General features: G+C 36.4%; 1 protein-coding gene across 1 annotated transcript in view; it reads right to left on the bottom strand.

The window, feature by feature from the left end:
• LOC145407387 (prominin-1-like) overlaps positions 1–24,425 on the bottom strand; it is a 136,346-nt gene continuing 111,921 nt past the window's right edge. The window contains exons 21-24 of the mRNA XM_080278322.1: positions 20,930–20,962; positions 16,657–16,803; positions 10,362–10,466; positions 1–205 (exon numbers count right to left, since the gene is read on the bottom strand). Coding sequence (XP_080134448.1) covers positions 7–205; positions 10,362–10,466; positions 16,657–16,803; positions 20,930–20,962 — 484 coding nt within the window. The 3' untranslated portion in view covers positions 1–6. The remainder of the gene's footprint in view (positions 206–10,361; positions 10,467–16,656; positions 16,804–20,929; positions 20,963–24,425) is intronic.

Raw genomic sequence — 24,425 nt, 5'->3', positions numbered from 1 at the left:
GGGCCACTATGCATCATATTCGTTGCGCGAGTAAGCCGGCGAAATCTTCCATCCACCCAGATTGATGGTGCGCTGCTGTGGAGTCCAGGGTGTGGGGCCTTGGAGAAAGTTTGTGGGGCCCTGTGGGGGGTTGCCAGGTGGGGGCGGGTGCACCCTGATCCCGCCAGATGCCCCAGTGGGAGGAGGGCCACCATAGCAGTGCGGCCTGCAATATCCAACACATCCGCCCCGCCTCATCACTAAGCCCACTCCAGCATACACCCTACACCATCTACACAGGAGTCACTGTCTGATGCTTGTTTTCTCAGCCCCTTCAAAGGATTTCTGCCACTGTCCTTTCTTTACCAATTTATTTTGCATTTGACTACTCCCTTTTGTCTACTAATTCTTTTGCATGTTATGGATCCTTTTTATTTACTAAATTATTTTGTTTTTAATGGTTCTTTTTTGTCTACTATATTTTGTATTTAGTGGTTCCTTCTTGGCTACAACTCTAATTTATTTTGCACTGAACAACTCCTTTTTATGTACTAATATATATTTTGTATTTAATGAGTTCTTTTTGTCTTGTAACTTATTTTGCATTTTACAGCTCTCTTTTGTTTATGTTGCATATTACAACTTTGTTTTGTCTTCTGATTTGGCATATTACTGATCCCTTTAGTTTTTATGTTATCAGTGGTGTTGGAGAAGGTACCTTCATGCTGTGGCACCAATATAACCAGGCAGCTCCATGGCCACATTGTTTTAATGTCCTTCTCCCTCCTTATACCACCAGAAGAAGGATGGTAGACCGCAGGAGAAAGACAATTTCAGCCGGCAGTCCACCAAGTTTATGTTTAAATGAGCTTGGGTCTAAAAATAAAATAATTTCAACTTATATTCTGTATACATCTTATAGTGTGACCTCAGGGATGAGGAACTAAATAAGATGGCTGCCAGATATCGAGCAGCATGGACAGACACCATTACCTGACCAATGCTGACGAATGTGAGTATGTGGCATGTTGCAGCCATTACAAAGGATATGATACAATATGATACAACCCACATCTTATATTCTGTATGTATCTTTTTAGTGTTTATACTGTAACATCATTATCCATCAAACAATCATTGCGACATACCTTGCACAATATTAACGTGCCGAAGTACACACACAATTACTGGTAACTCTTGGTACTATTACTTGTCTTTTCTGAATATGGATGTGCTTTCTATTAATATAACAAAAGGAATATTAACAAATCATATGCAGGAATAAATCAGTAAGAAAGAGGTGGCAGGCAGCCTCCTAAATTGATGAGAACACAAGCCCTTGATACGAATACCACAAATGTCACACGTCACATCACAGTTGGCCTCGTCATGGCACTGTTTCTTTGTTTCTTTATTTGTCACACCATCTCTAGAATTCCTCTCAAGTCATGTTGAGTTGTCGATGTATCTACTAATTTTACTGAGTCACTGCATGATAAATTGTGCAATACTGAACAGCAATGTAATACAGCAAACTCACCATTCTGGGCACAATTGTTCCAATATGCATACATTTGGATGCAATCTTTAAACAATAATAATAAAAAAACTCCCCTAAACTACAGTAATGGGAACAATTTGTTACATATCTGTGGGAACATAACTTGATGACGGATGATAATTTTGGCACCAAAATCATTGTTCTTTTACCACAGCTGGTTACTTTTCACCAGACAGAAATTAGGCCACACCTACATCTCAAATATTATGTTGTGGATGTAAGGAATTCAACCAGTCTTGGTTATGCAGTAGGAATGAGTCTCCTTGGTTATTACACAAATTTACCCTCCAAACTGACTGCATATGGCCATCAATTTAACTGAAAAAAGGTTAAGGATCTTGGTCACAGAATAAATGCACAATTTTTTTTTTTTTTTTGTAAGGATGCATCTGAACCTGAACACAATGAAGCACCTACGTCCCAAATGGTAAGTTTACCCTATCCTAACCCTAATAAACTTTTCAGAATACTGTATTTTGTGAGAGTTTCATAACCGTTCAACTCAACACTGGAGTCATTTCGATCATAATTATACCTGGTCAGTTTTGTCCTGTCTTCTTTGAACCTCTGAGTATGGTGATATTTTAATCTTAATCTTGCTTCCACTAGATTTATTTATTCAGCTTAGGAAAAATGCCTTGCAGTAAGCATGGCAGATACAATCTCTGTTACTTACAATTCAATTATTTCCTAAGCCGTATTAAACTGAAGACTGTAAGAATAAAATAAGAGCATCATAATACTGAAGCAATGATTAAGGCAATGTGTGCAGCAATAAAAATGAATTAGCACAAACAAACAGAAATACTCTATACAGTATAAGTTGGGCATGGAACAAAATATTTTGAAACACATATACTGAAGAGCAACACAAATAATCTTGTCAATGATACAGAAATGAACTAATCAAACGTGAAATAACTCTGATTCCATTACACTGATATTATTTTATTTTTTTAACAGATACTTCCAATTTAAAACCACTGATGATAAGACAACTGTGACAAGTAATTCATGGGAACCTAACAAAAAAATTTATATATTGACTCATGAGAAATTTAATTAAGAACTGGAATTAAATCACTGGGAACTTAGCAATGAACCAAGTACTGATCATCATCATCATCATCATCATCACCATTACTCATCAGTAATTCTATCAAAACTGGACAAATGTGCCAGTAACTTTAAAACAAAACATCTTTACATAACCATCAATCATCATCATCACTGTCACTGTCATTGTCACTGCCAGTCATCACCATCATCATCACCATCATCGTTATTGTCAACATCATTGCCACTATAATCATCGTCATTGTCATCATCATCATCATCATCATCATCTTATTACCCCTAACTTCCAAATGAATAAATTCTTGGAACAGGTGTTGTGAAGGAGGAATATAATGTTTAGTTGTGGCTCTTTACTGATGAAATTTGTACTGTATATATGAGAAATGTCATTATTCTTGCTGTAAAGGTGCGAATGTGTCTCCAGTGACTGTGAATTCCTTTGTAATAATTGGTGTTTTGAGGAATAAAAAAAAATTATTATTATTATTATTATTATTACTATAATTATTATTATTACGGTATTATGCACCATGATATTTTCAACCTTCTATTCACCGAGTGATCGTGTGACGTGTGACCCCGAGTGGTGTGCCAGTGACTCCTGTTGATAAAGCAGTGTTGGCCAGCTCTCACTCCATACTTTGCAATGGTTAGTTACTAAAAAGCCTCCCTTAAACCCTTCTATTTGCTGACAGTTTGTAAACTTTAGCCTTGCAACCACCAAAATATATCATTCAGCTTAGGGTGGAATTCTGGCAGTGAGGAGTACATTCTGTTATCCCAGGGGCAGTGTTGGAATTTTAAAAATGGGTCATCAAAGAATGGCCAAGCCTGACTGTAGAGGCCAAGAAGAACTCTTTAGGAACATTCAGGAGTATAATGTGTATGCCAAGGGTGGCGCATGCCACTGCATTAACCCAGTTCACTACAAGAAGTCCTCCCTTTGCTGAATAAATTCATTTGGCAGTATTAAGAAGGGTAAATATTAGTTTTGCTAGTCTAATCAGTTGCTAAAGCCTCCCATGTTGAAATAGTTAGTCTGCTGGGCTACTCAGCTCTGCTAAAAAGCTGGTCAAAAGACCGATGGATCACAGTCTTAAGATATTTTGTTTATATTTTTACATGATGTCTCTTCTAATCACCACACAAGTGTTACAACATTAGTATAATATTGATGCAGTATATATGGCAGGGGAAAAAAAATGAAGCATATGGAAACACGATACAAACGAGTAAGAGTGAGAGAGAGAGATCCGTAAAAACTGCAAAAACCTGAAGTGAAAAAGGAAATACAGAGAAAAAAGAAGAGTCAATTTACATCTGTGTGTCCGCATGTCAAGTCTCCCTTAAAATGACTGACCATGAGCATATATGTATATGTATATGCATGTGCACTTGTATGTATAAGTGTATATGTCTGTTTTGTATTAGCATGCATTTGGCAACCTGTTTTAATCCAGTACAATTTGTGTCAGGCTAAAACATACGTATAACTTTGTTTATGCAATGTTAGACTGGACTGGGTTGGGCTGGATTGGGTTGGGCTAGGTTTAGTTAGGTTAGATTAGGTTAGACTACATTTAGCTGTGTTAGCTTTGGTTAGGTACTGCATTAAGATGGGCTGTATTTGTTTTGATCTTGGATTGCCTAGGTTGGGTTGGGTTGGGCTGGGCTGAACTGGATAGGGTATGGTTGGATGAGCTGGGTTGTGGAAGAGTGTATTGTAGTGAGGTGTGATGCAGTTTGACATACTGTTATTGCATGTGTTCTTGTTTTTGTGTGTTTGAGTAATGTTCCAAAAATGCAAGTCCAATACAAAATGCACACTTTTCTTGAAATATAATATATAAAGTAGAAAATACACTAAATAAAAGCCAAGCATTTTATCTGTGCACATAATGTAATGAAGAAAATTTTTGTTTTTTCCTTGCTACGCTGCACATGCCTTAACTGTGTATGTAGACAGTATATGTATGTATACTTGTTTGTGTGCATGTGTGTGTGTATGTGTGTGCATTCTTGTGTTTAAGTTTGCTTATGTATGTCTATGTTCATATGTGTTTCTTGCTAACTAAATGCACAGAACAAGAAGATAAATGGGAAGTTGATACAAATTCTCAGACACCAACTCCACTTTGAAATTCATATCCAGACAACAACATCCAGCCACATTCCTGATCACACAAGTCATCTCAACACTCCACACACCCACACAATAAAATGGTTGCCTGTGGGTTACCTGCAAATCTCAAAGTTTTCAAAGGCAACATTTTATCATTGACCAGGTAAATGTTTAAATGCTTTAGTATATTTAATTGCAAATGATGTTCAGCCACTGAGCTACTGACACTGTGATTTTGCCTGATCCAACAATAATCATCAAGGTTTAGTAACTTACAAGGTTAAAATGCATGCTATGGAATATGAGGTCGAGTGCTTAGTCTCACCCAAGGGACACTGGTAAGGTCAAGGAGTGCATCCAGCTGTTAAGTGCTACTCCAACAACACAGTACTCTAAATAGGAGCAATACCCTGGCCCCTCAAAAGGTAAACATATGACAAAGTTGCACCATACTGTATAATGTCATCACCAAAAACAAATATCCTGGAGTCCAATACTCACAGGATGAAAGAAGCACCAGGTTGTCTCCCTCCTCCTCCTAATACTGTAAGAGCTGGTGGCAATACAGTGCTGAGCTGCGGGTTTGCCACATCACTCTTTTACACAAAGATGAGAGTTCCGGACCTACCTGAATATTGTTACATCTTTTTCAACAATACATATATCAAACTAATTATGAAGCAAGCACCTAATATAGACTCTACTGTACTTTAATCCTCATTTTGGATATGAAAGTTGATTAAAAAAAAAAAAACTTCAACATTCCTACAACACAGTAGATCACTAACAAATATAACAGCATAAATTAATTCTCAAAGGAACGGAATATCCAGTCAAGATCAGTGATGGATACCATTAGTTAATTCCTGAAAGAAGAGACTATCCAATCCTGATCCCTTTACACCTGCACAGATGACAACCAAAGTAAAAGCATAATCACCAGTTGACACAGACCAGTTTTTTTCCCAGCAACAAATTACAACAAACATGAATGCACTGTACTGTAGTTTAAGATACAGTGTACTAATAACCCACAGGCAACCAATTCACTGTAATAGTAAGTTACATAATTAAAGTGGTGATTATGAACTGTATTTCCATGTGATTAGGAGGCTGTTTATCACTTCCTCCTCAGCAGTTTGAATATAACACTATAATATTTTCTTGCACATTATTCATACAGTTTTAACCCATTCACTCTACTATGCATTTTATGCCTTATTCTGGCTATTATAAATAATTTTACTGGTCTTTGGAGATATATATCAAACTGGAGAGATTAGATGCAGCACTGCTTAACTTTTACACTATGAAAGGCTTTCTCCCAAGATGAAGGAAATTACCTGGAGGTGAAGTGGTTAAGTCTGCATGAATGATATACGAGAGAAAACTCAAGTGGCATATATAAAAATAAAACAGTGTGGAGGAGGTGCTAACATCTCCCCACCACCCATGACAATACAGCTGTCAGTCACTTCCCAGGCCGTCTCCGCAACACAAGATAGCAACAGGTGTTAAGCATCACTGATTCTTGTGATCACTCAAGTGGTTGAACTACACCCACATGCTGAAATGGGGTTCACTGTGCATACCCAGCTCGTCCCATACTCCCTTGTGAGATGCAGGGGCTTGTGGCTAGGATAACACAGCCCACAACCACCAAGGAAAATGTCAATGACATAATCTCGTACTGGCATTTTATAGTTACTGAGACTATCAATCATTGTTACAGCATTGTGGGTACAATTAGTGCATCACTAGTGTTTTCATGTGTTGCAAGGATGGCTCAGGAAGCAACATGTGCACCACCCTGTATATAACCTGAAACAGAACATTATCCTACCCAAAACTGGCTGCTTAAATGACCCTTGTATAGTCAACAGTCCTAAACTAAAGCATTCTTCTTGTTCTTCCAGGGCCCATAATGGATTCTAACTGCCAATTTAAGCTTAGAAAATACCATCTAGTAACACCATCAAGTATTATTACTCTAGTTGTACAATTTTGTGACCTTACATGTGTGCTTTCCTATAATGTAAACAGTGGTGGTTGTTTGATGTATTTTAACTTATGACACTAACAATGAAGTCTGCTAAAATATGGTAACTAAATATAGAGAGAACATGGCTTCCTCATCACATATATACTTATGGTACAGTACCTGATATCAGCTGTCTTTTATTTTGTTTTTTTGGCACTCCTTTTTGCTATTAAGTCAAGGGAAACTCCTGAAATACATCCGATCAAAACTCACATTGCTCCCTATAAACTCAATTTACCAGTTCCCCTAATGAATAGTGATTTTTAAAGGTCTTGGAACACATCCCTCTTATGACTGTTGATACCGTAATTAATTTGCCCACAATGAGTTTAAATACGGCAAGAGTTAGCAATTATCTATGTTAAAAGAAAGAAAAAAAAAAAAAGGACAATGAATATTCTCTACCTTCTTCACTATGAGATGTCCTTCCTTAATAGATTAAAATTTTCTGGAAGTTGCCATATAAATATACAAAAAAAGAGAGAGATAAATGAACAGGTAGCAGTAGTTATTGTAGCCCCAGGTTCATCTGAAATGGAAACCCAGTGGACTACAGGGTTAAATTACCCTTACACAGTCCACCATCCTCCTGCTGGGGGATAGGAAAGTGGCTGAGGATGTTTGTATAACCAGGCAGTTGAGCCACCAGGTTATATCAGTGCCACCACATGAAGGCATCCCTCTCCAGAACCTCTGCTGTACTGAAATGAGTAAACAACATGCCTCCTTTACTTTGACAGTTTTTTGCTAGTGTCTCCCTTATTTTGAATTTTTTGCTAACAAATTCCTTATGCTGACAATTTTTTGCTAGTATGTGTCCCTTACTATGACAATTTTTTGTTGATAACTGAGGATGCCATGTACTCTGTGCCATAACTTTCTATCACAAAATTCCCTATCAGTCTTCTTAGTTTAAATCTTATTCCCAACTTAACAACTACATCACAACTTTTTATAAGACTTAAGTGATACTTTAAAACTCAAGTCTGGTGATTACACAAAGCTAATTTAATTCTCTGCACCTTTAGCTTATGTATTTTATTTTTAACTCATGCTTGAGGAATGTTTTGAGTTTTAATGGTAAAGGTGGAAGCAACTGACACTTGTAGATATACTGTACAGCCTGTACAGTATGTAAATGATGCTTTCTATTTTTCAACATGGACATTTATTAGCATCTTCACCAAAATGATCCCTATTTATTTATTTTTTATTCTCGCTACCAAACAAACACATTATGTAGCTTTGAGAACCATCTTCTAGTGAAAGGGTTAATGAATGCTACATATATGGAAACCCTTTCATTTCAAAATATCTCTCCTAAGCAAAGTAAAATCATCTGAAGGTAGCAAGAATCATTTCATTTCATTTTGTTTTGTTTTTGAAGGCTCCAACATGCTTGCATGATTTCAAAAATCATTGCAGTGAAGGAGCTAAGGCCAGTAACTATTAAACAAAATAATGTAGCAGTCAATGCCATAATACTCTCTGCAAGATGTAAGGTCCCGAGGCTTGGCTGCAGTTGTTCGGAGGGGAGTGAAAAAATTGCTTAGGATCCGTGCCAACACATAACTAAAGATTTGTTTTTGAAGGAGGAACAGGAGACATGGAAATATTCTGTGCTTTCATGTCCTTGTCCTTCCTGCAAAACAGTATCTTGGTTATGTCAGGGAACTGATGGTAATTCTGTCTGACAATCTCAGGACAGAATACAGTATTAACCTTTGCACCCACGGCACAGGATTTGAGGATTTGAAGGATCTCCCACACATGGACAAATCTGCTGTGTCTGCTCATATTAAATTACTTTCATTCTTAAGTGGAAAGGGTACAGTAAAAAACAAACATTACAGAAAAGTAATGTACTGTACAGTACATCTTTTCATTTGGGGAAAAAAAAAAAAAAAAAAAAATATCTCTGTAGTTTTCATCATCTAATGGGGCAATGGACTGAAGTATAGTAACTTTTGGGTGCTTTGCAGCAAACACTGGCACCACCACACCTGAACAAAAGCACCCTTAATGCTCTGTGGCCAAGCCAACACTGAGTGGGACGGGATATCTGTGGTATTTAGCATAGCTGAAGAAAACGTAAAAAAAAAAAAAGGGGGGGGGGGGTTAAAGTGTGCACGTCTGAGGACATTACCCAGGCTGCACTGCTCCACATCTGAGGATGTTCCCTGGGGTGCAAGAGTTAACCATCATCATCATCATCATCATCCTGATCCATATTCCCACCTAAAGATGGGGTAAGGCTGAATACCAGTATATATACAAACTGTATGTAAAGATAAATTCTACAAATGTCCGTTGCTTCTCTAACTTAATATTTACCAATCTCGGATATTTTAAACTTCATCCAAGGGGAATGTGGAGGGCTGGGGGGAAAGAAAGAAGTTAGCTCTGAATGACAAAATTTTGAATGGCATCCTGTGTGGCTTTGGAAATTTCTTAGCACCTCTTTTTTAGTGATTTATTCAGCATGTTATGACTCAATATCCTCTTGTATGTTATTAATTTAAATTATATCAATATTAATGATGTACTAGGGACTGTTAAGCTGTAATATAGAATATAAATCACTAAAGAAGAGATGTTTGAAGCCTCCATGTCACCTAGAACAGCCCATCATCCTAGGAGAGAGAAAGAGAGAGAGAGAGAGAGAGAGAGAAAGACAGAGAGAAAGAGGGAGAGAAAAAGAGAGAAAGAGAGGGGAGTCATTCACGTTATGTAATAGCCATGAATCACTACTGAAAAATGATCATAAAGCAGCCAAATAAACTTAACGAACCAAACTGAAATAAACCTAAAGAGAATCACAGCAAAATCCATATCAATAAACACAAATAACTGCAACAGTGACAGTCATCTACAGGACAAACTCACATCAACTACCAGAGTAATGGTTGGTTTATAGGATCAGATTTGAAATGTGGCGTTGGAGAGTGTAAATAGTGGGTAGTCGTGTCAAATGAATAGTTTACTCCAAATTGATTTCAGATCCTGTGTTAGGTGTGATAATTAGGAAGAAAATTACAGTATATGTATAAATGTACTTGTAATCAAAGCTGACTCAGTACTGTATCTTTTTTTTTCTACTCCAATTTATCTACTGTAGTACATTCATACTTATTCACTCCAACATATTCAGCTTCCTCCATTTTGTTCACTCAGTATTATTTGGTTGGTTCACAAATAACAGCATTATGTTTATTATTATATGACTCAGTGAATATAAAAAGAAGGGATGATTATGGAGCTGTATGCATAAGTAGACAGTTTTCAATGTACTTTTCCTAATCATTCTTTCAAACCAACTGTGTGAAGCAGATTACTGAGATGATCAGCAGTTTGTCATTCAATTTACTTTTTCTAATTATTCTTTAAAACCAGTTGCAAAAACTGGCTAACCAAGACGGAGCAAAATTTGAGCTATCTTTCAACACCATACTTCAAAACTAATCGGATACCCCAACCTTAGACATACAATCAGCCAGACAAACAAACAGACAGACAGACAAACAAGAGGGACGTGACAAGAGGGGTCGGGTTGGCCAATTTTGGTGCAAACAGATACTCACCCAGGCCCAGGATAATAATACGGCGGCGGTCTTTCATATTCAGGTGAGAGGCTTGGCTGACTGGTGTAGCGAGGGGGTCCGCCGCTGGGGGGGTAGTCTGCCCAGCTGTGTGTATATATGGATAGGCAAACTCACACACCCGATTGCTAGTCGCCGGTCATAAGCATACTCACACACTTGCTTGCTGGTCACTGCCCATAGCCAGTCCCACAATACCCCCTCTGAGGTGTAGGGGCCCCAGGCTAGTCTAGTGTAGTTCATTACATTTAATGGTAGATGACCAGCCTACTCCCCTCAGTGGTCTCTTAGGATTGGAAAACTTCCATGGTGACAAGTGGAGAAACTGGGTGGGAGGGAGACTGCACGAAAGAGCAGATGTTCATATTTCAAAATCTTAGAAATAGTAAACGATCTCTATGTGTGGTGTTTCCTAAGCTAAACAAAATCATTTAACTGAAGCATGGAAAAAACAACTCCCTAGAACTGAAGAGGCTTAACCCCTTCAGCATCGGGAAGCAACTTTGTACTTTATTCTGGTAAATGCCTAATTATTTTATTCAGCTTACAAAAAACTCTTTGGAGTGAAGGGATTAACAAACACTTTTTTCCCAATAATTTTGCTACAAAGCATCTCTCCTCTGCTATATGAAATCATCTGGTCGTAGACACAGAAACCTCCTTTGCAACAACTTGCCTTTCAAAAGCAAAATAAAAGTGTCTGGAGTAGAAAAACACACGACATATCTATAGTACATGGCTGAAGCTATTTTATAAACCAATTATTTGTTTTTATTTTCTTTAATATGAGGAAAAAGGAACAACAGGCCAGAAGCCTGAAGGAGTGTTCCTTCCAAGAAAAATAAAAACAAAATATTAGATAAAATGACGGCTACTTTCCATCCTCAAAATTAAGCTCTTTCCTCATCTCTCCCCCACACCCAACTCCGCCACACCTAGACGGGCAACTAAAAATACTACCGCTACAGCTGTGGTCGGGGTCTCGCCTCACGATGACTTGCTTGATGCTTCTTGCGCTGTCACAGTCACACCTTGTTTATGTACTCTTTATCTTGAATGCTTGGATTTAAAATTTTGTTTATACATCTTGTTGAAAACTTTAGCTTGGACATCTGGATTTAATTATTTTGATTATATACTTTGTTTACTGTATATACTCAAGCTTTACCTTTTGAGAGCTGATGTTAATCATTTTGGTTATACATTTTCTTTATATCCTCAAACTTTGTTTGAGAGTTGGAGTTATTAAGTTTGGTTATCATAATCACTATTTAATTACTGTACTTTAACTCTTCTTTTCTGTAGTCTAATTATGAATGGTAGTGCTTTAAAATTTCATTTATTTCAGCTGACATCATAATTACTGAAGGCAAGGTTTAATTTTTCAGCTTACATCCAACAGCACCTTAGTTATTCTTACAAACACTACTCTCTTAGGTCAACTGATCATAAATATTCATTCTCTAAAATTTTCTGTTCTTGAGCATAACGTTAAGATCAGTTTAAGTTAAGTCAGGGATCAATATTCTTACAATATTAAAATACACACCACTTGAAATTTCAATTTAAAAAAATCTTCATAATGCCTCATACATAACCATATGTTTTTAATTACTCATACACTGTAAGAGCACAATTTTAATTAAAACTATGAATATGGTTATAAATCAATTCAATATTGTATAAACCAATTCTTAATATTGTAATTTAAATAAAAACAAATGCTTCTATAGCTACTAATACTGTATAAACCAATTTGTAATTATTCAAATATAACAAAATGCATTCTACTGTCTTGCCAATATTCTAATCAAACAAATGCTCTTAAAATACACTATTCAAATACTGTATCAAAAAAATTTTCATCATCATGACTGATTCAAATATAACCAAATGGATTCTACATAATACTATTTTCAGTATTCAAAATAATTGTCATTTTACAACAAGGTGTGTCTGTGGTAGCAAAGCACTGGCATTTATACAGAATATATATGTGTTCTTGGCAAGTGGTCAATAAGTAAGCTCTTCATTATCATCATGTACCGTATCATTCAACATCAGCTTGCTTAATGAAAATTAAAAATACTAAATAAAAAAATATGTATGGGACAAAACTAAATAATAATATAAAAAGATTATAATTGGTCAAGAGACAGGATCAAGCCAAGTTCTATCATGTATATGGTCCCTCTACAGTCTGATGCAAGTTGTCGTTTAAAAATGGCGTCATGCTCATGCGCTTATGGCTGCATTTATGGAGTATTTGGATGCATCATTTTCTTCCTTATATCATCTCCCTAAAGTAAAACATACTGGGCAATTCAAAATATATACTAATGCTTATATGGGGCTTCTTTTGCATATCCAAACTGTCTAAAAAGTTTTTTGTGGTATAAATACTGTAATATGATGCTTAAAAAAAAAAATCACATAACTGGCATCCACGGATATTTACAATTCTGCTAAATATTAAAATAATGGTTGAGCGTTATTTTTTCAGTCAATCCAAAACCCATAAAAGCATCAACCTTTCCCTGAATCACCCTTTATTAAATGTGGAAGTGATATTTTTTCTTTACATCACTGAACATGAATTTAGATCCAACTCATTTACCGTTACAACATCCATCAAATGAAACAGACATCTTGATTTGTATGGATTAATACATCTACTGACTATGGCTTGATGGTGAATTAAATGCTTTAGTGAAAACCGTAATAAATTAAATGCAATGTAAAAAATTGTAGTACCATAAAAAAGTACTGAAATATTGCAAAACTTGTAAATCAGTGCAACATATATAAATAATATACAAAATACTGCGTTATGGTGGTGTGTGCTGAGTGAACATTTACATCCAGACACCAAAGTGGCTTTGGAGATTTCTTAACACCTCTTCCTTAATTATTTATTCTTCACATTACACCTCAATATCCTCTTGTACAAAGAGTATAATATGAAGCAAAACTCGCTAATATAAAAGTAGTGAAGTACCGAGCTTTCATTAACTGTTTAGAGACAATGGATGAAAGCTCGGTATTCCACTTTTTTTTTCTTAGCAGGTTATACTTCATCCTCTTGCATGTTATCCCTGTAAGCTATGCAACAGAAACAGGATATGAAAGAATGTCAGGGCACAAAATGCTAAATAAATTGCTAAGGAACAGGTGTTTTGAAGCCTTCTATGCCACACGAAATAAAGCCCTGAGAGAGAAACCGAGGCACCAAAATTTTGCCATGTCCCGCTAAATGCTCAGTGGTGTTAACCCTTCTTCTTTCTATGGACACAATTATGGCTGAATTTCAAGAGACTTCCTAGCACCTCTTCCTTAGCAATTTGCGGTAACCTGCATATTACACCTTCTATTCACTTGTACTGTAATGCTGTTAAGTGATGCCACAGTGTACACTGAAAAGTAATGGGCTATGTGACATTCCTACCATGATTATACGTTACTAAGGGAGAATATGTCAGTATTAAAATGATACACACAACATACAATACAATGTTGAAGTGCAATATGTAAAATAAATGCCTAAAGAAAAAGTGCAATTAATCTCACATACTGCTGGAAGTGGCGCAATTTATAATACATACTGCAACATTTTATTATCTTGTATGCTATTAAAAGGAACAACGTTGAAATTAAAACACTATAAATACAATACGAGCAAATGTTAAGGTGTATATGCAGAGTGAATTGTTTAGGAAGAGGTGTTACCATGCCTCCTATGCCATTTAGAATACTGTCCTTCAATAATCGTTACTCAGGATACCACAACATTAAACTGAGGCAAATTCTGGCCACAAAGTAGTTAAAAATATCTCAATCCTTCAACTGCTAGACATTTTCGTGATTCATATTAATGATCGATATTTGACCTGAAAAAATACCAAAATGCATCCATAGAGCAGCAAAAAGGTGAATATGTATAGGCTTTAGAAAGAAAATAAATTGCTACATGAAAGTGCAAAGCCTGAGCTGAGCCATAGTTGGCATAAAATAAATAACCCACATAATATAAAACACTAATAACTAAATGCAAATCAATAGAAAGTAAAAATGTCTTCATCAATGGCAAACAAAAAATGCTAAATCTGTTAATAAATGCTTCATGAAAGAAAATGTCATCAATGCTTGGTAAGGGAAATATAGTATCATAAAAGTATGGTGGGGAAAGATGTTATAAATGCAATGTAGAGGAAAAATTTTGTGTTAAAATTTGATCTAGCTGTATTAGTAACTTCCAAAAATATATAAATAAATATATTAGACCATATTTTTTTTCAATACAATTACATTTTCTTACTTTATTCCAACTATCACCATGAGATTTTATTCAAATTAGGACAGACCTCCAGCAGTGAAGTGGTTAATGAAGGCTGTATCTAACCCCTCCAGTTTGAAAAGTCTCTCCTAAGCTGAATAAAGAATTCTGGGAATAGGAAGAATAAACTAAAGAAAACATTATCAAAGTATAGATTTAATAACACTGGAAGTTACTAAATATTATGCATATGTTGGTTTGGAGGGGACCTAAGAAAATGGGTTAGTATGCAGGGGGGGGGGGGAATTAGTTTGCTCATACCACAACTCTCAACTCAAACTTTGAATCATCATCATCATTATTATTACTACTGTTATCATATCATCATTACTGTCAAAACTGACAGAAGTAAAACAATGTCTGAGAAAAGAAAAGATAGAAACTTGATCTCAGACCATCATAATCTCATTTCCTGTTACTGTATTGTACAAAATAAATAAATAAATAAAAAATCAAATAAAAAAGAGATGGAATTAAAAATGACTAAATAGAAAACACAAAAACCATGAAAAGCAAAGATGAATCCTGTTTCCCACAAATTAATGTAGTCAGAAGGATCTATAAGAAGTAAAGGGAAACCTAAGACAACTATCAACATAGAGCACAGTCAAATACTGAATATGACAACTGGCCCCAACACTAAGATGATGAACTGTATCTTATATAATATTTGTGCTGTAGTGGAATGCCTTCATGTGGTGGCACTGATAGGACTAGGTAGCTCAACTGTCTGGTTATACACGTGTCCCACCATTACTTCCCTATCCCTCTAAAAGAAGTATAGTGGATGGCAGAAGGGTTTTTCAAGCCTTTAGTCCACTGGGTTCACATTTCAGATGAACCTGGGGCTACAGCAACTACTAATATTATCATTAGACAATTTTCTTCAGTTTCAGAGAGATGTCTTGTAGTGAAGGGGTTAATGAAGGCTGTATCTAACCCTCCAGTTCAATACTTCTCTCCAAAGATGGATAAAATTACCTGTGCCCAGTAGTAGTAGTAGTAGTAGTAGCTGCAACCTCAGGGTTATCTAAATGTGAACCCAGTGGACTGCAGGCTGAATTTACCCATCTCCTGCAGTCCACCATATTCCTTCTGGGGGATAGGAAGGAAGTACGGGATGTTGGCATGAAATGGCAGCCGTGTCACAGTCATATCAGCGCCACCATATAAAGACATCCCTCTCCAGCACTACCAGCATCCAGTATATATATAAAATACAGTATATCACTGGACTGACAGTCTAAAAACTTATCTAGAAATGACTAAAATCTATCAGTACTGTAGTGTTATATAATCCAAACTGAGTTAGAATATCAAACCTTGGTTAAGAAAAATAATTAGTTGTTAGTGGCTCTCACAACATTACGTTATCAACACAGCAAAACAACGATGAATTAGAGGAACAGCAAATCACATTAAAACGCTGAAAGACAACCATCAAAGTGAAGACTCAAATATACAGAAGTAACAAACAATTACATCCAACATTCATCATCATCATCATCGTCCTGACTCAATTTTGCACTAATTTTTGAAGGATTGGTCAGAGCTAGAAATGGGAAATATAAAAACACCAAAATACAGTAACAGAAGTTGTCAAAATAATCATCACAATAAGTGAATTTTTCACCATTCATTCTGAACAAAGAAAAACACTACAGAAAAAACTAAATCCATAAAAAATACCAATACAGTAGTAATAATAACCACCATCATCCTAACCAAACACACTTCTGCTATCAAAAGTTACACGGTACAGAAATAAACAAATAATTAAAAATACATAAATAAAAAAATTTAACAATTCACATATACAGTTACAGTAAATAATAATAATAATAATAATAATAATAATAACAATACAGTATCTCCAAAGGTTTGGTTGAGAGAAGTAGGGCTGAGCGAAGGAGCATAGGATCCCTCAACCTCCCCAAGACTCACTCATTGGTGTTGATGAACTCGTTGCGCGGAGGAGACGAGCGCGAACCCCCATAGGGTTGGTCGGCTGTGTAGCTGGCTCCTACGTACCCCTCGTGCTCTCTGGACCGCCGACGCTGCTTCTTGTCATAGCCGCCAGGGTGCGAGGAGCTGGTGATTCCATAGGGCGTTAGGGGGGGAAGGGGAGGAGGAAAATATCGTATGGCCAAAAAAATTACTCGGGGGGAGGAAAGTGCCATATGAGCAAAAATTTATTATGGATGTATGGGCAAAAATTTATCAGGGAAGATGGCAATGTATGGACAAAAATTTATCAGGGAGGAAGGACATGTATTACTGAAAAATTATTTGGGAGGAAAGGGTGTCATATGGCCGAAGAAAAATCCTAATGGTGTTTTTACCTTCTTAACCCCTTTACTAAGATGATGTGTTTCTCTAAAGTTATTTGAACTTACAAGGTCACATCCACACCAAATGACTGCTGATGTGGCCAGCTGTGGGATGGAGTTCTGCATCACCATACCACACAGGCTCATAGGTCGTATTTTGATTGGTTAAGGAATCTTCCTAACATCTTTTCCCTAGTCATTTATTTTTGGATATGGCTGGTTAATATCTCACTGCATGTTATCTTTGCAGAGTATGATGATAGTGGAAGGATTTATGTAACACAGAAGAGTACAGTAAAGTGTAATAAACAAATCAGTTAGGAAAAGGTGTTAGGGAACTTCCTCAACCAACAAGAATACAAGCCATAGAAGTTTTTATCTACCTGCCTCCAATGGAGCTACTTGTAAGGGTTTTAGCAATGTAAAACTCACACCTACACCTGCCTACACAAGAAAGCATTTGGTGTGGATGTGGCCTAAGTCAGCATTCCTCATTATAAGTTCGGGTATATGGAATACTTAATGGGAGAATGACTGCTAGAATTTACCCTTCCCGAAACTGCGAAAGTACTAACTGGGACCGTGGGAAATAATACAATACAACCTCCCAAATCCAAAATGCTGGGTCCAAAGGCTTTATGGAAGACAGAATATTTTGGAATGATGGAATCAAAATGGTAATTAACTAGAGAAGTATACTATAAATAATGCACACTATTATTAACGGTACATACAGTGAAATACCTCAGAGTAGCATTTTATAATCTGTTCTTGAGGGTCCACAAAAGAAATTCTGTCTTCAAAAATGCACTGACTGTGTTTGGGTAGGTAATATCAACAATCCCTACAGCAAGAAAAATATGTTGGAAAGTGGAGGGTTTAGGATATCATTATTATTTTTTTTTTAATTAAAGAGTTTGTCCTGTATTATAGAAAAAAAAGACTGATTTATAACAAGGATTTACTGCTGCACAGTATTTCATTCTTGCCACTGCCAGACAATCTTATTTAGCATCTAGAAAACCTCTAATTGTAAAGAGGGTTACTGATGACCGTCTATACCTCCTTCAAGATAAGAGGTTCCCAAGAGCAGAATACTCGTACAACTGTCCTTTATAATAAGACTAAATGAGAAAACACACTATCATAATGAAGGGGTTAAAAAGGTAGTATTGTAAGATCTTGAAAAATAATAACATAAACTGTTTATTCTGTTGTGCTATAAGAAAAACATCTGTGCTTTTAAGAACTTCATGTTTCAGAGTAAACATTTAAATTTTGTGCTTATAAAATGCAAAAACACAGAAAACACCAAAATTATTTATATCATACAATTTCTTCAATCCTACAATGTACTGTATTTTTGACCTCTTGTATCTCTGTGTTGTCATTTTTAAATTTATTTTTGCTGCTATAGTATGTTTGCCTTCACCTGGCAAAGATCACTATCCTCTTTTGAGTTCAACTGATGGACAAGTGCATTACTCTGGAGGGTAAATTTGACTAGTAACCAAGGAGGCTTATTATTACCTCTCGACTAAGGCTCATCAAAATTCACGCAGCCATGACTAGTTGGTCAAGCGAGATTTGCCCAGTTACTTCAGATGAAAACAAACAGACAATACAATATGATTGAAAAACTCTGTATAATGAAGAGATTCATTATATCTAACCCCTCCAGTCTGAAATGATTTTCTATGCTGAATAAAAATTCTAAACAGCAAAACTAATATAATAAAACAAAAGCCATAGGATTGAAGAAGTTTTAAAGATAGAAAACAATATATTATAAAATTAAGTTTTTTACAATATATCACAACCTATAGGAAAGTATATTTGTATCAGTTGTTATTTCCTATGTCAAATAAAGAACATTTAAAGCAAAGCCTAATAATCATAATAATAAATTTACTCATTAAAGTTATCTATTTCAACTAATGTAATAATTAATCAGCTGTTTTTTACTTACTCCAAATAAATAGATTAAACATTCAAAACATATCTTCTCATAAATATAATCAAACTTATTATTCATGTACTTTAGTCGGATTAACGTGATACCTGTGAATAATAATAATAAGACTATAATAATACAGCAATAATAATAATAATAATATTAATAATAATAATAATAAATAATAATGATAATAAAACTCTCTTGTATCATCCTACAGTCCTTTACAAATCTGAATTATGCTCAGCCATGATCCACAACATTCCACACCTCCCAATTTTCCCTCACTCTATTTCCTGTAAATATAATTCTAATTTGGAATGGATTATGGGGTAAGAGTGAGAGAATACGTTTGGATTTGAGTGTGAGGAAGCATGGCGAGGTGTGAAAGGGTGTGGTGAAGTTTAGTGGAGTATGTATGGATTATAGTTATCGATGAGGGAGTCAGGGTGAGGAGTATGGATTGTGGTTCTAGGTGATGGAATTATTCTGGACTATACTTAAAGTGATGGAGTTAGAATGAAGGAGTATGGACAGATGTAGAAGAGCATGAAAGAGTTAGGTGAAGCATGTGTGGATTATAATTACAAATGATGGAGTAAGTCTGCACTATAGTTACAAGAGATGAAGTTGTGGGAGGGAGTATGGATGAATTGTGATGGAGTTAATTTTTACTATAGTTACAGGAGATGGAGTTAAAGTGAGGGAGTATGGGCATGTATGGAAGGGCGCAAATCACAGCTGAGCATAAATCTAACCAGCATTGGACTACAAATCTCATATCAAATCATATTACTCCCCATCGCCTTAACACTACAGCTAGAAGCCAACATGCCGTGCCTAGAGTACCGCAAGCAGAATGAAGCAATCGTGCGCGTGATGCAAGCAGGCTAGAGTAATGTACACGTCACCGTGATCTCCCAATCTCAAGCCACCTACTAGAGGATTCAGAGGCCCTCTGATGTGGGGTTTGGATACTAACACCACTTTCAGCTCAAGTCCACATCACAATTTTGACTGAGTCAGTGCAGTACTTTATCTCTTTCTCTGTAACCTATTTTATACTATTCACATTTTTTTATCACATCGTCATTTCAATTTGGACATTACAGTACACTTAAATTTCAGTATGTATTCTTTTTTCCATCCTTTGACTTTCCTTTATCACTTTACTTTTATAATTTTTCTCTTATTTCTTATCTAATTTTTTAGTGTTATGTGAGTGGACCCATAGAAAGAGGAGTGAATACATAATTCCTGCAACGGGTGATACTAATCTACATTAAATTGTCTTAAACTCTCGCACCAATCACTTCTGTAAAAAGTACATGTTTCTGTACTGTTGTAATCAATGTACAGTACTGTCCTGCCACACTACTGCAACTTGATAATACCAACTGTAATTAACTGCCCTAATAAAGATGTTCAGGATATTAGACAACTTCATTATCCATAAGCAACAAGGCCAAGGCATTGTGTGGATGTGAGCTGCTAGTAGTAGTACCGTCCCAGCCACCAGAGGGCCTCTTAGGGTGCGTGCGCTGCTTCGGGTGAGCTAAACTAGGAGGAGTATTCTTGTTGGTTAAGAAAGTCTACTGGCACCACTTCCTGATGAGTTTATTTCTGCACATATTTTTGATGTGGCCCCAGCTTCATCTAAATGTGAACTCCACTGAATGAGACTGCCCTATCTTACCATCCTCCTTTCAAGAGATCAGAGGGAGTTGCGGGATGTTTGTATAATCAGTCAGTGGAAACACCCAGTTATATCAATGCCACCTGGGAAAGGCGTCCTTCTCTGGCATCAAGTTTAGGTGCAATAGGCATAATAAACTGATATGGAAGAGGTACCAGGGAAACTCCTAGCGTCACAAGAACACAGGCCTCAGATTTAAGCGTGTCAGAAATACAGTAATTATGTGTTTTTATTCACCTGACCAGCACCACACGCCTTTCCATCGTCTTACTTTAACAGTCGAAGAGAAGAAAATCAGTTACAAAAGAAAGAACAGACAGGCAACATTCTCCTTATATACTGTATATATTACAAAAAATGTTCAAAAACTCATCTAGCTATAGAGAAAACTTTCAAATATAAATTCATCTACAGTCTTCTTTCCTCATTATAAGGCAGGGATGGGTAAAAAAAATTAATAATAATATTTTAAATACAGTTCTTCATAATTTACCATGGATACGAAATCTTCGGTCCAGTGATGTATTATTAATTTTTATTCATGTTACCTCCAGACAATTACATCCATCTTATGAAAGGGTTTTTGTACAAATGGGGTTAAAAAAGGCTGTATCTAACCCCTCCAGTTTGAAATGTCTCTCCTAAGTTGAATACAACAGTCTCAAGGTAGCAAGAAATAAAATAAACAATACCTCATGATTCTGAAAGACTTATAATAATAATAATAATAATAATAATAATAATAATAAACACCTTATAATGAGGATACACCACACACTGTACTTCATAATGCAGAATGCAACATTTATAAACATAGCAATGATGCCACTCAATTGCAAAAATCATATAATCAACAACATGAATGGATGATTTACGCACACATAGTACATTTACACACTTAAAAACGCTCACACATAAACACATACACACAAATTTTTTTCTTTTATTTTTTTTTTAGTCATATTCTAGGTGCCATAAGAGTCTTCACAGCACCTTTTTCTTAGTAATTTATTTTGCATCTGACACCTTAACATTCGCTGGTATGTTATTTATATCTCTTTAATATTAACATAGTTTGGATAAATAACACACAAGTGGATACTTAGGTGTAATTTGCAGAATAAATCACTAAAGATGAGGTATTAAGGAATCTCCAAAGCATCTTAGTATATGAGACTTTATGTAATGCCTTTGTGATATTTATTTTCCCTCCTTTACACAGCATCTGGAAAAGTACGGAAACATGTGCAATTATCTGCTCCTTCACCGCCCCATTAGGAGTGTAGGGGCCTGAGGCTAGGCTATTTAGGCCTGTATTCTCATCAGTTACGGAGGTTCCCTAACATCTCTTCCTAGGCAATTTATATTTGGAGATGACTTGGCATGTTATCTATGAAAATTATGATGATATTAAAATGATTTTGGTAGCGTGAAGAAGGACAGTAAGGTATAAGTAAAATAAATTGCTTAGAAAAAGGTGTTCAGTAGATTCCTTAACCAATGAGAATACGAGTCTTGGTCCTGATATTTAAGGTGAGTGACAGGTTGATTACTAAGTGGCATCATGAGATCAATAAACTCCAATCACCCCTCTGATGTAAACCCTCACAGGCCACAAACAAATTAATTCCCAATAACAACTACTGTCCTGCCTACGCTGGGATTCGAACCTATGTCATCAGAATTACGAGATCAATACTATGACCATTTGACTTGGATGTATGTTGGACTTAACCTTCTGACTGCGATGGTTGAACTTCAGTATTTTATTTCGGATACAAGCAAGCGACTTATGCACCTAATGGATGCGTTGCAAGTTAGAGGATTAAATGTCATCTCCATTTAGGCTCTCACTGCCATGGTTGGTGTTTCACTGAGATCAAAGCCAGACAATTTCACATATAAAGGAGTACAGATGTAAGTACACAGCAACAGACCCATTGGCCCTTTCCAGTTGTTTGTTACAGGGTAGGTACTTAAAACTGAAGTAAGTACTCTAGGTGCCAAGTACACGGACAGGAAAGCAGGAAGGCTCACTCCACTTGCCGGACCCTCCAGCTGAGGTTCATATGTGGTTACGAGGCGGGATGAGAAGGTGAAAGTGAGAAGATGTGGGAAAGCTGAAGGATAAAATCATACACTTCCCAAAGTTTGGCATAAAAAGAAACAAGAAACCTGTTATTACGGTATGGGGCAAGTTGAGTAATAAGTGGTCTGTTTGCTTCCCACAGGGTAATATTGTATCTGGTGCTTAGTAAGGGATTGAGAGTCTGTGCACTTCCCATGGGTTTATATGTACTACAGCTAGGAGGAAGGAAACCCAGCAGTTAATAAAGGGCACGGCGTGGGAGTGAGAGCAATGAGGAATGAGAAAGATGAAGAATGGAAACTTGTATGTTAAAGTACTGCACCTTACTATGGAATATAACCTGAGACAGATAGAAGACAGGAAATGATATTGTTGCATTAGGGTCAGAAGTCGGACAAAACTAAAGGATGGATGCTTGTACTGTATATATTTTTTAGTCAGGACTTACGGCAAGTAGGGGGAAAGGAAATCTGATATAATGGGTTGGATGAGGGTGTTTGTGATGAGGAAGGAAGAAGAGAGGAAGCAGTTCGATAGAGGCCTGCATGATGGTTTAGAATCTGACGTACAGCTATCGGCAGGAAAACTTGTTGCTAATATAAGTTAGGACTGGCGAATATAAGATCAAGGAGACCCAAAGGTTACTATGAGGTTGAATGGAGGAAAGGACAAGCTAAGGAATGGATGCTTGTGTATTATCCCAGGTTTGACGTACAGCACATAGCATGAAATCTTACCATCGAATACAGGTTAGGATCAGCAAATATCAGGCGCAGGGACCCAACTGTTATTACTGGGCCAGCTGGGGGGTGTTAGCAATGAGGTACAGAAAGCTATGAAATAAGCGCTTGTGTATTATTGTAGGTTTGATGTATAGTGGGAGGCAGCGAATCCTATTGTTAATACAGGTTAGGACGGGCAAATATACGACACAGGAGACCCAGATGTTACAATGGGTCAGCTGGGGAAGTTATACTTCTTTTACTCTAACTTGGCCCAGATTTTTTGTCCTTTTGCAGCATATAAGACATAGTTCAGTGGCGGAAAAAGGCAATACAGCAGCTCTACATCCTTTCCACTGCATTTCTTCAAGACTAACATTATATTCTAGCACTAACCAACTGTTACAACTCAGAATTCACTATGAAGAGAAGGCAATTTTTGGTCAAGTTAAAGTAAAAGCAGTATAGCGATAAGACAGGGACAAGCAGGACACTGGATCCCTATATATTATTATAGGTTACAATCTGACGTACAGCAGGAGGCATAAAACGTTTTTGTTATTGTGGGTTAGGATTGATGAATGTAAGGTCTCCCAGGATTTGATACACAAAACTAACTTCAGGTGATTTTTTGGATAATTTGCAGTTTGAAATAGAAAATGAATAAGAAGAAGAAGAAGAAGAAAAAAGATGAAGAACAAGAAAAGGAAGAAGACGAAAAAAGCTCCAGTACATTTTACATGGGTCTAACTCTCACCCATTACAAAGCTACAGTTACTGATGACCTAATGAGTTAATTATGAGGGAGACCATTTTTGCTCATAATGTCATCAGTAACTGTAGCTTTGTAATGACTGAAAACTGAACCGATGTAGTTGTTGCATTTCTAACTCAAAATTAACTCAAAAAATCACCCCCTGAA

Source organism: Coenobita brevimanus, chromosome 73 (genome assembly GCF_032717465.1).
Source record: "Coenobita brevimanus isolate Jiangsu-jjx chromosome 73, ASM3271746v2, whole genome shotgun sequence".
NCBI classification, from domain to species: domain Eukaryota; kingdom Metazoa; phylum Arthropoda; class Malacostraca; order Decapoda; family Coenobitidae; genus Coenobita; species Coenobita brevimanus.
This window is presented reverse-complemented; position numbering and strand designations above follow the sequence as displayed.